Source organism: Salmo trutta, chromosome 19 (assembly GCF_901001165.1).
Source record: "Salmo trutta chromosome 19, fSalTru1.1, whole genome shotgun sequence".
NCBI lineage: Eukaryota > Metazoa > Chordata > Actinopteri > Salmoniformes > Salmonidae > Salmo > Salmo trutta.
In genome coordinates this window covers 8,182,071-8,194,494 of record NC_042975.1, presented here as the reverse complement: position 1 = coordinate 8,194,494, position 12,424 = coordinate 8,182,071, and the positions used below count along the sequence as shown (strand labels likewise).

At 40.5% G+C, this 12,424-nt stretch overlaps 2 protein-coding genes across 5 annotated transcripts; both read right to left on the bottom strand.

Moving 5' to 3' along the window:
• Window positions 1-538: 538 nt before the first annotated feature.
• LOC115153925 (proheparin-binding EGF-like growth factor) lies at window positions 539-3,308 on the bottom strand. The gene is made up of 6 exons (XM_029699618.1): window positions 3,097-3,308; window positions 2,463-2,669; window positions 2,128-2,302; window positions 1,859-2,014; window positions 1,651-1,738; window positions 539-1,524 (listed from the first exon to the last, which is right to left on the bottom strand). Exons 1-5 carry the CDS (start codon window positions 3,140-3,142, stop codon window positions 1,666-1,668), a joined length of 657 nt encoding a protein of 218 aa, XP_029555478.1. The 5' UTR covers window positions 3,143-3,308; the 3' UTR covers window positions 539-1,524; window positions 1,651-1,665.
• Window positions 3,309-4,147: 839 nt separating this feature from the next.
• Window positions 4,148-11,431, bottom strand: LOC115153924 (heterogeneous nuclear ribonucleoprotein H-like). Of its 4 annotated transcripts, none has more exons than XM_029699613.1 (11): window positions 11,357-11,431; window positions 9,459-9,570; window positions 9,194-9,349; window positions 8,908-9,051; window positions 8,190-8,328; window positions 6,993-7,189; window positions 6,644-6,750; window positions 6,419-6,554; window positions 6,195-6,278; window positions 5,950-6,045; window positions 4,148-4,811 (listed from the first exon to the last, which is right to left on the bottom strand). In XM_029699613.1, exons 2-11 carry the CDS (start codon window positions 9,541-9,543, stop codon window positions 4,720-4,722), a joined length of 1,236 nt encoding a protein of 411 aa, XP_029555473.1. In that variant the 5' UTR covers window positions 9,544-9,570; window positions 11,357-11,431; the 3' UTR covers window positions 4,148-4,719. The 4 variants fall into 4 exon arrangements, with proteins under 4 accessions (XP_029555473.1, XP_029555476.1, XP_029555475.1 ...); XM_029699616.1 differs by having other exon boundaries at window positions 7,002-7,189; XM_029699615.1 differs by having other exon boundaries at window positions 9,459-9,566; window positions 11,357-11,389.
• Window positions 11,432-12,424: the final 993 nt, after the last annotated feature.

Genomic DNA, 12,424 nt, shown 5'->3' with positions numbered 1-12,424 from the left:
TCTGAGAGTGTCTCAGGAAGAGTTGAGATATGTAAAGTTACGTCCAATTCACACATGCGTATTAATACACACTTGTAGATGTGTGAAATAGGACAAATATAAGCACCCGTCAAATTATTATTATTATTGCATTCATGGAAATGTCCAGGTAAAAAAATAGGGAAGCTGGTCATTCCACTGATATCTTTGACTTTGTTTAGCAGTCAGCTATCCCCTATACCTATGGTCACTGTAGAATGTGTTTACCAAGCCTGATTTGTGAAATCATATCTAAATCGAGAGATTTGTTTTACCACTGCAGCTGCAGGAAGTGCTTCCTAGGGGGTTTACTGACCGTCAACCAAAATGGCGCCAGTGGTTAAACCACATAAACTCTCTATTATCATAGCACATAATGTTCCCAGAGTATCTCCGGTGACTGGTAAACATGATTGGAACAGAAAGAGTGTAGGTAAAACAGTATTTTGCGAACCCATATAACTTCATCATCAGTAAAGAAAATAAAACAAGAAATTACAAGAATGAGAACTACATGTAATTTCACTGTGAAAAGCGGTGTTTATTTTGCCCTTTTCATTCTGAAAACATTTCTCAAGTTGATGTTTCATCAAATTGCAGTTTACATCAAACTCTGTCCTTATTCCTCACATTTTTTACAAATGTTTCATTTCTAGCATCATTGATGGTTCAATCCTCACTCTGTCAATCCGTGAAATAGAAGCAAGTACATAATGAATGCTCTTTCACCTTCCGAATTTCTTCTGCGTTCTTGTTTTTGTTTTTTTAGAGGCTTATTATTTTGGTATAACCAAAAATGTTAGATCAAAACATGAGCAGCATGTTGTTTTACGCTATAAATACATATTAACATAGATTTGACAGAATACAGAAGCATACAAACAAACTGCCAGTGTACTCTGAACATAAAAAAGCAAGTACAAATCTGAATAAGTACCGCTTAAGTATTAAATAAATAAATTATTTAAAGGACTGATTGATACAATACACCAATACTACAATGAAAATTCTGGTAAAAACAAAATACAAAGACCAAATGGAACATAGGCACCCTTTGCACCCTTTTCTACAAATTATAGAACATTTCAGATGGAGAAAGAAAAATTCACACAGCTGAGAGCCCACAATAAATTCCCTATTGTCAAACTGTACGTCAGATAGCTTGAGGGATGAGCGTCACGTCGGTAGAAACACCAACTGATAACAATCTAAATTCCCTAAATTCTCTCCTCGGTCTGTTTTAATTTCTCCGTGTCATGTAAAATGACTTCAGTCAAGTTAGTATGCCCCAATTAGTTAATGGAGATTTCCGTTCCAATTGGGAAATGGCCCACGCATATAATCATGGTTTGCTATCCGGACTGTCTTTCAGGAGGTCTGTCAGACCATGCCGGGCAGGTGTCCTACGTGGTAGACATAATCCATCTCCCCCTACGTCACCACAGGTTCCTCTTGGGGATGAACTTTATCTTAAAATGAACTGAGGTAGAATTGTCATCCTCCTAGCTGGAAAAGAGCACATGGAGAAACAATAAGCAACCACCTAGTCACTTAACTTTATGACAATGCCTCAGACAAAAAAAAAAAAACAGTACGAGGCCATGAATCATTATGGAATAGAAAGACACTCACTCTGTCACTAAATTCTCAAGGATATGCGACCGCCTCAAGCTTGACCTTCTCCTCCTTTTCAAGGTTGTATTGACCTTGCTTATGATACCTGATATGACAAAGGAGGACAACAATATGTGTTATTCGTGGACAGGACAGAGGCAAGTTGGTGATCCTGAAACATCTCAAACCTTTCCAAAGACAGAAACAAGCTCTGAGGCACACTGACCTGATGGTCATTAATATGGCGATGACTGCCAGACACAGAAAGGACACAACCACTGCTACCACAGCCAGTGCTACTGTCCTGTTGAAGCCTTCTGCTTCCTTTGTCACTGGCAGGCTGAAAAGGTGACACCGCTCACCAGAGTATCCAAGCAAACATCTACAAAGAAATACAGTAAACAGTGACTTGAGTTTGGAGACACACACAAACACACACACGATAAGTGTCTAACAAAATACAGATATGGTGCTGAATGAGGGGATGGGGCTCACATGCAGGATGGCTCTCGTAGTTCTCTCAGGTATTGGCAGACCCCATGAATGCAGAAGTCTTTATACTTCTTTAGACAGGGGTTCCTCTTCTTACCCTTTCCCTTTCTCTTGCCCTCCCTTGTCCTGTCTGTATAAGGAGCCACGGGCAGATGTTTCGGCTTGGTGGAAAATGCCACTGGAGATGAGAGGAAGATAGGAACAATATATTTATTAACAACAAATAATTGGGATTCAGAGAGATAAGATGCATATACATTGTAAATAGGTTCTTTATTAAACATTCCATACGCAAAACGTGAATCTTTAAAAACGTTCTAGACTGTAAACTACTGTACCTTTTGGAAACTCCATTTCATGATCCCCAGACAGATAGTCCTCATCACCATGTTCATAATAGTACTCCTCCTCGTCATGTTCTAGCTGGGTGTCTCTTACTTCCTTATCATTGTGGAGGAGACTGACCACAGTTAATTGGGCAGGAGACTTATCCCCGTGCCTGTCAATGGTATTGGCAGAGGCACCACTTGATATCCTGAAAGACACTGGAGACACACATAGGAAACTTTTTGTTACATGATTGAATGCAACCACAGAAAGTAGGATAATTCCTCCCGAGAGACAGCAAGAGAGAGAGAGAGAGAGAGAGAGAGAGAGAGAGAGAGAGAGAGAGAGAGAGAGAGAGAGAGAGAGAGAGAGATACAGAGAGACTCCAGTTCAGAGAGTTCAGTTCAGAGAGACTCCAGTTCATCTACAATTTAAATAGTTTGACATATTATGGTATACATCTTAAAGCTTAAAGCCTGCTATAAATGTTAATATATTGCATATTCCTAAAGAATATATGATTATTCTATACATTGTTAGAACGGCTGGGCTAGCCTATATAATATACCCCTATAAACAAATCGCTGCAACATTGTCACGACTTGGTTTTAAGTCCCGACCAGTCATTGTTCCCGACTCACTCACCTGATCCATAAACAATACAAATTGCAAATCTGAGATAAATATTCATTGCTGTTTTTCTTTTGAGTTAGCGAAAAATACAGTCAGAACGAGGCGTTATCCTTTTGAAATAAATTCCACCGTAGGATCTATGCGGAGTTAAACGTGTCTACGTCCAGAAGGCTTAAGGTGTCGCTGCTTCTCTGCTTGTGACCTCTGTAACCCAGTCTACTGCTTGGGCGGGCTGTTGGAAAACAACTGTTCATTTCCTACTGGTGCAATTATGTATGTTGCCTCCCAATGATTCATGGCCACACCTTTCAATAAAGGAGGCAGAACCTATACTGTAGTGTGCATTTCATGGCAGATAACATATTGGCTATGCCTAGTGTTCAATGAGCGGACATCCGCATGTCAGTATTGCTGACATTCCGTAGCCTCCAGTGTGATGATCAGTCCAGCAGCAAGCCAGCGACCACGGCAGGTTATATGCACTCTGTTATCCAACTCTAACTGCCTATCCTATAATAAAGACTTCAGTGTATACCTAATCATGCACGTGCTTCAAAATTTCACTTTAGACTTTCAATTTACAAATCTCATGCGATCAGTATAATTATTGTATTATAAAAAAAAAACTTTGATTTGTCCGAGAATGTAAGTTGGATAGAATATGTCAAATAAATAAAACGGACGGTATTTAGCCTACGCGCGCATATGGACAGGCACGTTGTCGACCAGTACCGGTGCGCTTTCTGTAGGCCTAGGTTAGGGGGCTATTACCTGAAGTGTACCGCGAATAGGAAATAGGTATTTTGCAGCGCAGTCCGGGTTAGGACGTCATTGTAAATAAGAATGTGTTCTTAACCGACTTGCCTAGTATATATTAAACAAAGCACAAGTATGCGCTAAATAGGTCAACAGCGACACCAAGTGTTAGAATGGGGTAGTAGGAACTAACAATGTCAATGAGCTTTCTTTTTATACCAGGACTAGCCTTTAGGTGTCTGGGAAACTGGCCCGTGGTGATTACCCCAAAAATATATTGCTTTAAAAAAAAGGAATGACAAGAAAAAAATGTGTTAACAAGTTTATTAACGATGCCCAATAGCAGAATCAAAACCATGACAGTGAGAGGGGATGAGACAACTATGACAAGGTTTAAAACATTTAGCAGTTTGTGAGTCAACCAAAAAGAATATCCTGTTTATATATATAAAAAAAAAATGCTATTTCAACATGCTCTTTAACATTATAAAAATCCCTCTGGCTCAAAGCAAGTTTATAGGAACTATGAAAAAAGGAGCAGTCATGATTACCATATTTACAAAAGCACACGTTGCTTCAAACAGAATCCAGTCATTCAGGCTTTAACTACAGGTATAACTAGGGTGGAAGTGAAATCCATCACCCCGTGCGGTCTCAGATTCACAATACAAAAAAAACAACAAAAAACATAGTGACTCCAGTGAGTTAAGGTTAAGAAAGGCTTGGGTAGAAACATGCCCTCCACTCATCTTTCATATATTACAGTTGAACCACTCCAGTCTGTACAGAATCTGTAACACTCGCGAAAAACAAACATAATATATTTTGCCAACAGCGAAGAACCTAGTTTTCCGGCTGCCAGCCCGCCCCCCCCCCCTCCTACATGCCCCATCCCGCTCCCATGCTGCCATTCATGCCCACGGAGCCACGGCTGCTGCCATAGTAACTGCTGCTCATCCCGCTCTGATTACCTAACAGGAAAAATAAATACCAACATTATTATCGACGCAGACTTACCTTCTCCAATACAAACTATGCAAAAATATACATAGAAAGTGGATACTCATGGATGCGCATCACAATGGTAAAATGTCAACAAAATTGGAGACACCATGTCATTTTTGGAGACATGTTGTTGACATGGTTATTAAAATAGTGTAGACGTGACTGCTAACTAAAACATTTTAGCTGGCTAGCTAATCATCTTAGCTAAATGTGGGGAAAACAATTCAGGTATTTACCACTCGGTAGTTACCTAATGATATTATTTTATGATATATTGCATTGACAATGTCACAATATTTGAGCTAGTTGGCTGTACCTGCACTGAAACACCATTATTGTTCCGTCAGCTTATTCTCCAACCTTTTACATAGTCTCCCTATTTGTTTTCAGCACTTTTATTTCCACGACCAATCAAAACTAGTTATCATGGATTTCTCAACCCCCTGCAGCAGACATATGATGAGCAATAAAATCACAGTATGGAATCACAATACATATAGAATCATGAGAATCACAATGCATATAGAATCATGAGAATCACAATGCATATAGAATCACAATGCATATAGAATCATGAGAATCACAATGCATATAGAATCATGAGAATCACAATGCATATAGAATCATGAGAATCACAATGCATATAGAATCATGAGAATCACAATGCATATAGAATCATGAGAATCACAATGCATATAGAATCATGAGAATCACAATGCATATAGAATCATGAGAATCACAATGCATATAGAATCATGAGAATCACAATGCATATAGAATCATCGTTGGCAATTCCAAACCCTAGTTAAATTTGCCACAACAAATCTCTTTGCTAGTAAACGGGACGCTGTCTTCACAAAGGCAATGTGTCTCCAGCAACGTTAACCCTTTGACATCTCCACTTTCCAAGCATATATGTCCCCATGTAATAATTTGGTAAGTGATGCAAATCGTGAACTATGTAGGGGCAGGATATAAAATATATGTAGATGTAGGAGTTTTTCTTATCTGATATGGTAAGTAAAACAAAATGTTAAGAAAGAAACTGTGGCTTAATGTTAGTAACAACTCTCCTGTGACAGGCAGCAGAGAGCTGACACTTACTGTAATCATTGTACCCCCCCATGCTGGACTGGCCGCTGTAACCACCTGTGTAACCAGTACTCATCTGTTGGCTGCCTCCATAGGAAGATTGGTTAGCTGTGGAAAATAGAATTCTGTCAAATAAAATACCTTACAACAATATGGTTGTATGTCCAATTAAAGCCAAAGTGATTCAGCACACAGAACTACACCCGTTGGCCCAGAATACACTTTTATGCCTTCATCTACTTCCCATAAAAACTCACCCATAGCCCCCATCATCTGTCCACCATAGCCACCATTGCTGCCCCCTGCTGTCGAGTTGAGGAACAACTCAACATAACGGTGCTCTGAGGAAGAGAGGACAGTGTGAAACAAGGCAAACATCTTGATTGGATTAAAAAAAAAAAGACAGGTTTAGGATGCAACTACCCAGACAGGAACAGTGATGATGACCCACACACAGCACATTAAATTACTGCAGACTCACGCATGTTGGCTTTATCCTTCGACATGGCTGCCACAGCATCCTCATGCGTGGCAAACTCCACGTCAGCCTCTCCAGTCACCCTCCCGTCTGGCCCGACCTCGATGTGCACACGCACCGGGTTCAGCGGAGAGAAAAACTACATGGGGGGGGGGGGGGAATGGCAACAATTAGCATTACAAGTCAGTGACTGAGTGTGTATATTACGTAACTAGTTCTGGTACTCACACTGTAGATGTCAGTCTCTGTTGCCCGGTAAGGAAGACCCCTCATGTGCACGCAGTGCCCGGTCGTACTCTGAAAACTTGAACCACTGTCACTATAACGATCTGAACCTATAGACGTTAGGAAAGTCCACAGAGGTAGAACGCTTATGATTAGTTCGACCCGCGAATACAGTAGAAATATACAGAACTCCGGTATGCATTCTAACATCCAAAAAAACACGTAAAGTTTTCCTCATGCCGCTGTGTCCCGTCATCACCATCCACCTGTGATTTCCAAAGACCGAGCAGAAACCTGAAGAAAACAAACCAAAGAGGGATGGAAGGGGCAGAGAACTGTACTATATTCTCACCAGCCTCACCTCCACCGTAGCCTCCACGACGCATCCTGTCGAAAGAGCCTCCTCGGCTCATTCCGTTGTAGCCACGGCCGCCTCCACCACCGGGCCTGTCGTAGGGGCCTGGTCTCTGCATGCCGCCCATGGTTTTGCGCGGGGGCTCGTAGTTCGTCCGCACCTCTGCATTGCTGCTCTTGAATATCTCAATATACCTAAAAAGGCACACAGACAAGCATTAGGCCAGGGTTCTAGTACCAAAACATAGAACGACTATTGAGGGGAATACTGTACATGAGCAAAACAAAAAAAAACAAAAAAATCAGGTAGCACTAAAGACATAGCACTGTAGCATTTCCATCCTGTTACTCACATCCATGCATGTCAATCATAATATCTATAAGAGAAGTAATGTCTCAAATTAGTTGTGACTTTCACTGACTGAACATTGAGGTTTCTCTTGTTAGGGTTAGTGACAAATAGCCACTGGAATGCTACAGCTATTTTCCTGTTGGTTTTTTAAAATAAACTATCACTGAGAAACCCAGAAAAATGAAAAACCTTTTCTTATGGTTACTCAAAAGAACCATAGAGAAGTACACTGTCAGTGTTGCCATTAATAAATAAATGCCATTATTGACCCCAGAAAATCAAAGCTTTCCTTGTGACTGCAGGATCCATGGCCCAAGGAAGACTGGGTCTCAGTTACATCTGTGTGCCATGAGGGCCTGTGGATTAGTGCAGAGTGAAAACTGGTACCATCTTGGGCAAAAACACCATGGTGTCAAGGTGCCATTTTTAGAGAACACCTTTAAATTCAATTCAAAATTAACTGGATTGGGGGGTGGGGGGGGGGGTAGATGAAAAGCATTTTATTTGTATCTGACCCAGTTTAGTGATGTATATTCTGAATTCTCCATCTACAGTACAAAAGGTGTTTTCTGACACCTTTGAGTGGAAGTCATTTCGAAAACTTCCTCACAAAACCAAGTCCAGGACCATCACTCAGCACTAAAGTATGTTTTGGCCCAAAAATACGAGGCGCGTCTCTGAATTCGAAGAGACTATGGGCGATGATCTGAAATGGATACATGTATGAATGATCCTTGTAGCATGTGCAGGTTCTTGGCATGTGTCATTACCACAGAAGACGATTGTGGTAACAGGTGAATACCATAAGAAAAGCAGCTTAGCCAGCCAACCATCCATCCCCACCTGTGCCCTATTCTTTCCTTGTGTTTCTTTAGAGCCTTTTCAGCTATATCCTGTGAAGCAAACTGCACGAAGGCCTCCCCCGTACTCCTCCCCTGGAAGTCCACCGGCAATGTTATCCCATTTGGCACGATTTCCAACCCTTCAACCCAAGGACAGATAACCCCAGCGGGGGGGACATATTAAATCACATGCCCATTCACAGAGTTGTTGCTCTTTTTCTTCAAAAATAACAAAATGAAAAAAGAAAAAAAAAACACATCAGACACGAGAACCCTATGAAAAGAAGAACCGTATGAACAGCGTGCCAGGTGACTGTCAGCATTTGGATAATTTATTTACTTACTGTTTTTTTGTACTTCATTCTGGGAACATATACAAAATAAAAAAGGGACCCATAGAATAGTAGGGAGAAATGAAGTTAGTGCTTGTTTGCACCAATTAATAGAGTGGTGCTACTGTTGAGTGGACGACTAATATAAGATTCAACCAAAACAGAAGTATCCATCTAGGCTCTAATTAAGTCTCAGTTCTGATGGACTATCATAGTGATGTCATATCACAGAGATCAGATCCCAGTTAAATGTCAAGAGGTCATTAAGATAAGAATTTTCCTTCAGCCAAGTCTAGAACTACAGTCAGTGTATTTTCAAAGCTATGTTGATATCAACTGAGGGTGATAATCTTAATTGGACTGGAGGACAAAGGGCACCAAACACACCTAAGAAGAACTGGACAATCTCCTCCTTGCTACAGCCGAAGGGTAGGCCACGCAGCCGCACCAGCCCGTCCCCCTCAGTCTCTGGGCTGTTTGGACCGGTGTGCTTCATGACCCAGTCCATCTCCACGTTGTTCGATTTGAATACTGAGACAGAAAGAAAGAAAACAGTACATGGGGATTCTTTAGCATCTAATCTCATATCAGAACCTGTTGGCACAATCACCTTGAAGATAATCAGAATTCAAGATACTATTTAAACCGGAAGACAAACCAAATTAATGAATACCTTCCACATATCGGTGACCCAGGGTCTCTCGGTCTTTCTTGACAGCAATCTTCAGGTCATCCTCTGACTCCAGCTCTACGAAGGCCTCGCCGCTGGGCCTGCCCTCACGAGTGTAGGTGAAATGGATGCTTGTCCCATTGTTTGCAACTTTACAATCTGGAATATTATTGCACCAATTTAGTCACCTGAAAATACTTCAGATATACATACAGGCTTGTTTTTATTAGGGGGGAAAAAAATAAGTATCTGTGGGTATTTTTTTTACCAGAGAAAAATCTTGCCACTTCATCCACAGCGCAAGACCAGGGAAGGCCACGAATACGCACCACAAATCCCTCTCCATCTGCCATGGTTCTTTTATGATCGGTCAGCCCTGGCTTGAGAGAGACAGTCAAAGTAAGCTACTATACATTAAGGGTCGGCAACAGGCTGCCCTCGGGCCAAAACATACCAGCGAGGGGATTTTTTAAGGCCCCTCTGTTTGAGGGTTGTTTGTTTTGGGGTACAAAAAAATATCAGGATTTTCAGCAAAAAAATGGTTTAATTGACAAAATCTGTTCCCAGGTATTCCCACGAATAAAAAAAAAAAACGTGATCGTGTGGCTGCTTTGTGTGATGTATTGTCGTATCTCTACCTTCTTGCCCTTTGTGCTGTTGTCTGTGCCCAATAATGTTTGTACCATGTTTTGTGCTGCTGCCTTGTTGCTACCATGCTATGCTGTTGTCTTAGGTCTCTCTTTATGTTGTGATGTGTGTTTTGTCCTATATTTATATTGTATTTATTTTAAATCACAGGCCCTTTCCCCGCAGAAGGCATTTTGGTAGGCCTTCATAGTAAATTAGAATTTGTTCATAGCTGACTTGCATAGTTAAATAAAACAAATAAAAAAATTGTGTCGCAGTGTAATTAGGGTATGTAATTGTTATTTACAAATAAAATTTGTTTTTGTGCTTAATTGTGGACAATTTGCAGTGTACAAATAATATCAGTATTAGTTCCGGCCCACAACCAGCGCAATACAGTCAGTGCATCTAGATGGATAACTAGCACTTAAAGATGCACTACGCAGAAATCACTCCGACTTTTCCTGGTTGCTAAAATCATAATAGTTAGTTTCATTTCAGTTTATGGTGACAAAACAAGTACACTGTAGAGAATCATTGTTCCATCAAAACCGCTGTCGAATCTCTTTTCCATTATCAAACATATTGTATTTTCAGTTGGAGTACAAAAACGAAAGTAAAACATGCGCAAATTAAACTTAAAAAGGGAAGCATAGAAATACCGCAAATAGAACACATCTACCGCTTCTTATGCTTGTTTAATGAGAAACACAAAACACACTTCTATGTGAATTTGGTCCATTCGCCCAAAAGTATCCTATTGCAGATTTGACGATAACTGGCTATATAAAAAAGGATCATGGTTTAGCGTTGTCGAAATATAACATGTTTGTCCATCTCGCAAGAGTGTGGGACTTTGCTGAAGCACAGCTGACTATCAAGGAGAATAAACGGGTCAGGCGGGAGCCATTTTGGGAGGTAAAGCCAGAGCACACCAGTCAATACATCTTCAAATCACAACCCGGGAAACGCAGAATTTGAATCAATTTAATTACGGAATCACTAGCTAGGCGAACTGTAATACATCATATTTTACATCAGAGTCATTAAACTCCTGTATCAATGGCATGGCCATTTGAGTTGCTAGCTAAACAGTCATTTTTAATTTGGATGGGCTGGTCCTATACCAATCTCTGGCCGGCCTAAAAAAAACAGAGCCAATGTGAGGTTGTATTTAACTGACTAGCTAGGTAACATTTCAATGAATGAGTAGGTAACCTTACATAGCTAGTTAGATTATGAGTTTCGACTTATAATTATCTTGCACGTCTGTTATTAGTTAGCGAGTAAATGCCTGGATTATACATTTACAAAAGCAGCAACAATGTTGGTAGTTTTCTAGCTAACTACACAAAGCATGCTATCCACACGCAGACAAAGACGTCGCAGGCCTCAAGACTCCCATGGCTTAGTAAGCGACCCGTTCATTAATAGAGATAAGTCTGCAATTAGAAAAGTAATGTATAAATGCTTATACTTGAATCCTGAGTTAGCTAACCTTTCGGCTTTAATAGAAAGCGACCACCAAAATGAAAATACCTTTTCTAGTCGGGTGTTCGGCGTGGCTCCTGTCTGGACTGGTGTTCCTACAATGCCGGAAACGCAAAACAAAGATTGCGAAGTTCTTCTTCTTTGAATTTGTATTGGCGGATCGCAACCAACTGAAAGGTGCATACACCGCCACCTACTGTACTGGAGTGTGAGGACTCCCTATTAATCTATTGATCTTCTTATCTAGACCTGTGTTTCCGTCTACTGTTCTGCCGTCTGATTTCATTACACAATGTGACACAAAAGGGAAGGGAAATGGAAAGAAAAATTGCCCTACCAACTAACCAACCCTACGCCCATTAAAACCTCACCACTATCCCACTACTTGGCCCTATCTGATCCTACAGCAGGCCGGCTGCCTGGGAGGACAGGACAATATCGTTCAACACACATGGAAACTCATCTGCAGTAAAATCTCGTACACCCAAGTACTTCTCTGCAGTTGCTACCACAACTATTTATCTATTTTCTCTGATTTACGTTCCATTTCTGCTGTGCAGTTGATAACCATGGTTATGAACAGATTGTGAAATCAGACATTCACGTTAAAAGTTTTTTTTAATTCAATGAAATAGTAACACCAGTCATATTTAAAACATTACTATTAACTACAAATATAGTGATTTCTCTATAACAAGGCCCCACTATGTCTGATTTCTCTGAAGGTTTCTTCTTTCCCTAGAAAGTTTTTCCTTGCCTCTGATAACATTCGCTTTGTTTGGGTTTAGGTCTTTGGCAAATTACTTCATAGGATTGCATAATTTGTTTAAATATGCACAAATACAATTTATTAATTTACACTGAGTATACAAATCATTAAGAACACATGCTCTGATTCAGAGGGGTTGGGTTAAATGCAGAAGACACATTTCAGATGAATGCATTCCGTTGTACAACTGACTAGGTATCCCCTTTTCCCTTCCCTTTCTTTCCATGACATAGACTGACAAGGTGAATACAGGTGAAAGCTATGATCCCTTACTGATGTCACTTGTTAAATCCACTTTACATTATATCCACTCAATAATAGGATGGTTTTCCATATATATACACAGT

What these genes read in the sequence shown, in the direction of transcription:
- LOC115153925 (XM_029699618.1), bottom strand. Translation starts at nt 3,142, where the DNA reads ATGAATATTTATCTCAGATTTGCAATTTGTATTGTTTATGGATCAG. An exon ending in TGAAATGGAGTTTCCAAAAG is followed by an intron (nt 2,303 to 2,462) that starts GTACAGTAGTTT and finishes TCTCATCTCCAG; the next exon opens with TGGCATTTTCCACCAAGCCG. An exon ending in CTACGAGAGCCATCCTGCAT is followed by an intron (nt 2,015 to 2,127) that starts GTGAGCCCCATC and finishes ATTTCTTTGTAG; the next exon opens with ATGTTTGCTTGGATACTCTG.
- LOC115153924 (XM_029699613.1), bottom strand. Translation starts at nt 9,543, where the DNA reads ATGGCAGATGGAGAGGGATTTGTGGTGCGTATTCGTGGCCTTCCCTGG. An exon ending in GGGTCACCGATATGTGGAAG is followed by an intron (nt 9,052 to 9,193) that starts GTATTCATTAAT and finishes TTTCTGTCTCAG; the next exon opens with TATTCAAATCGAACAACGTG. An exon ending in GGGGGGGTACAATGATTACA is followed by an intron (nt 4,812 to 5,949) that starts GTAAGTGTCAGC and finishes TTTTCCTGTTAG; the next exon opens with GTAATCAGAGCGGGATGAGC.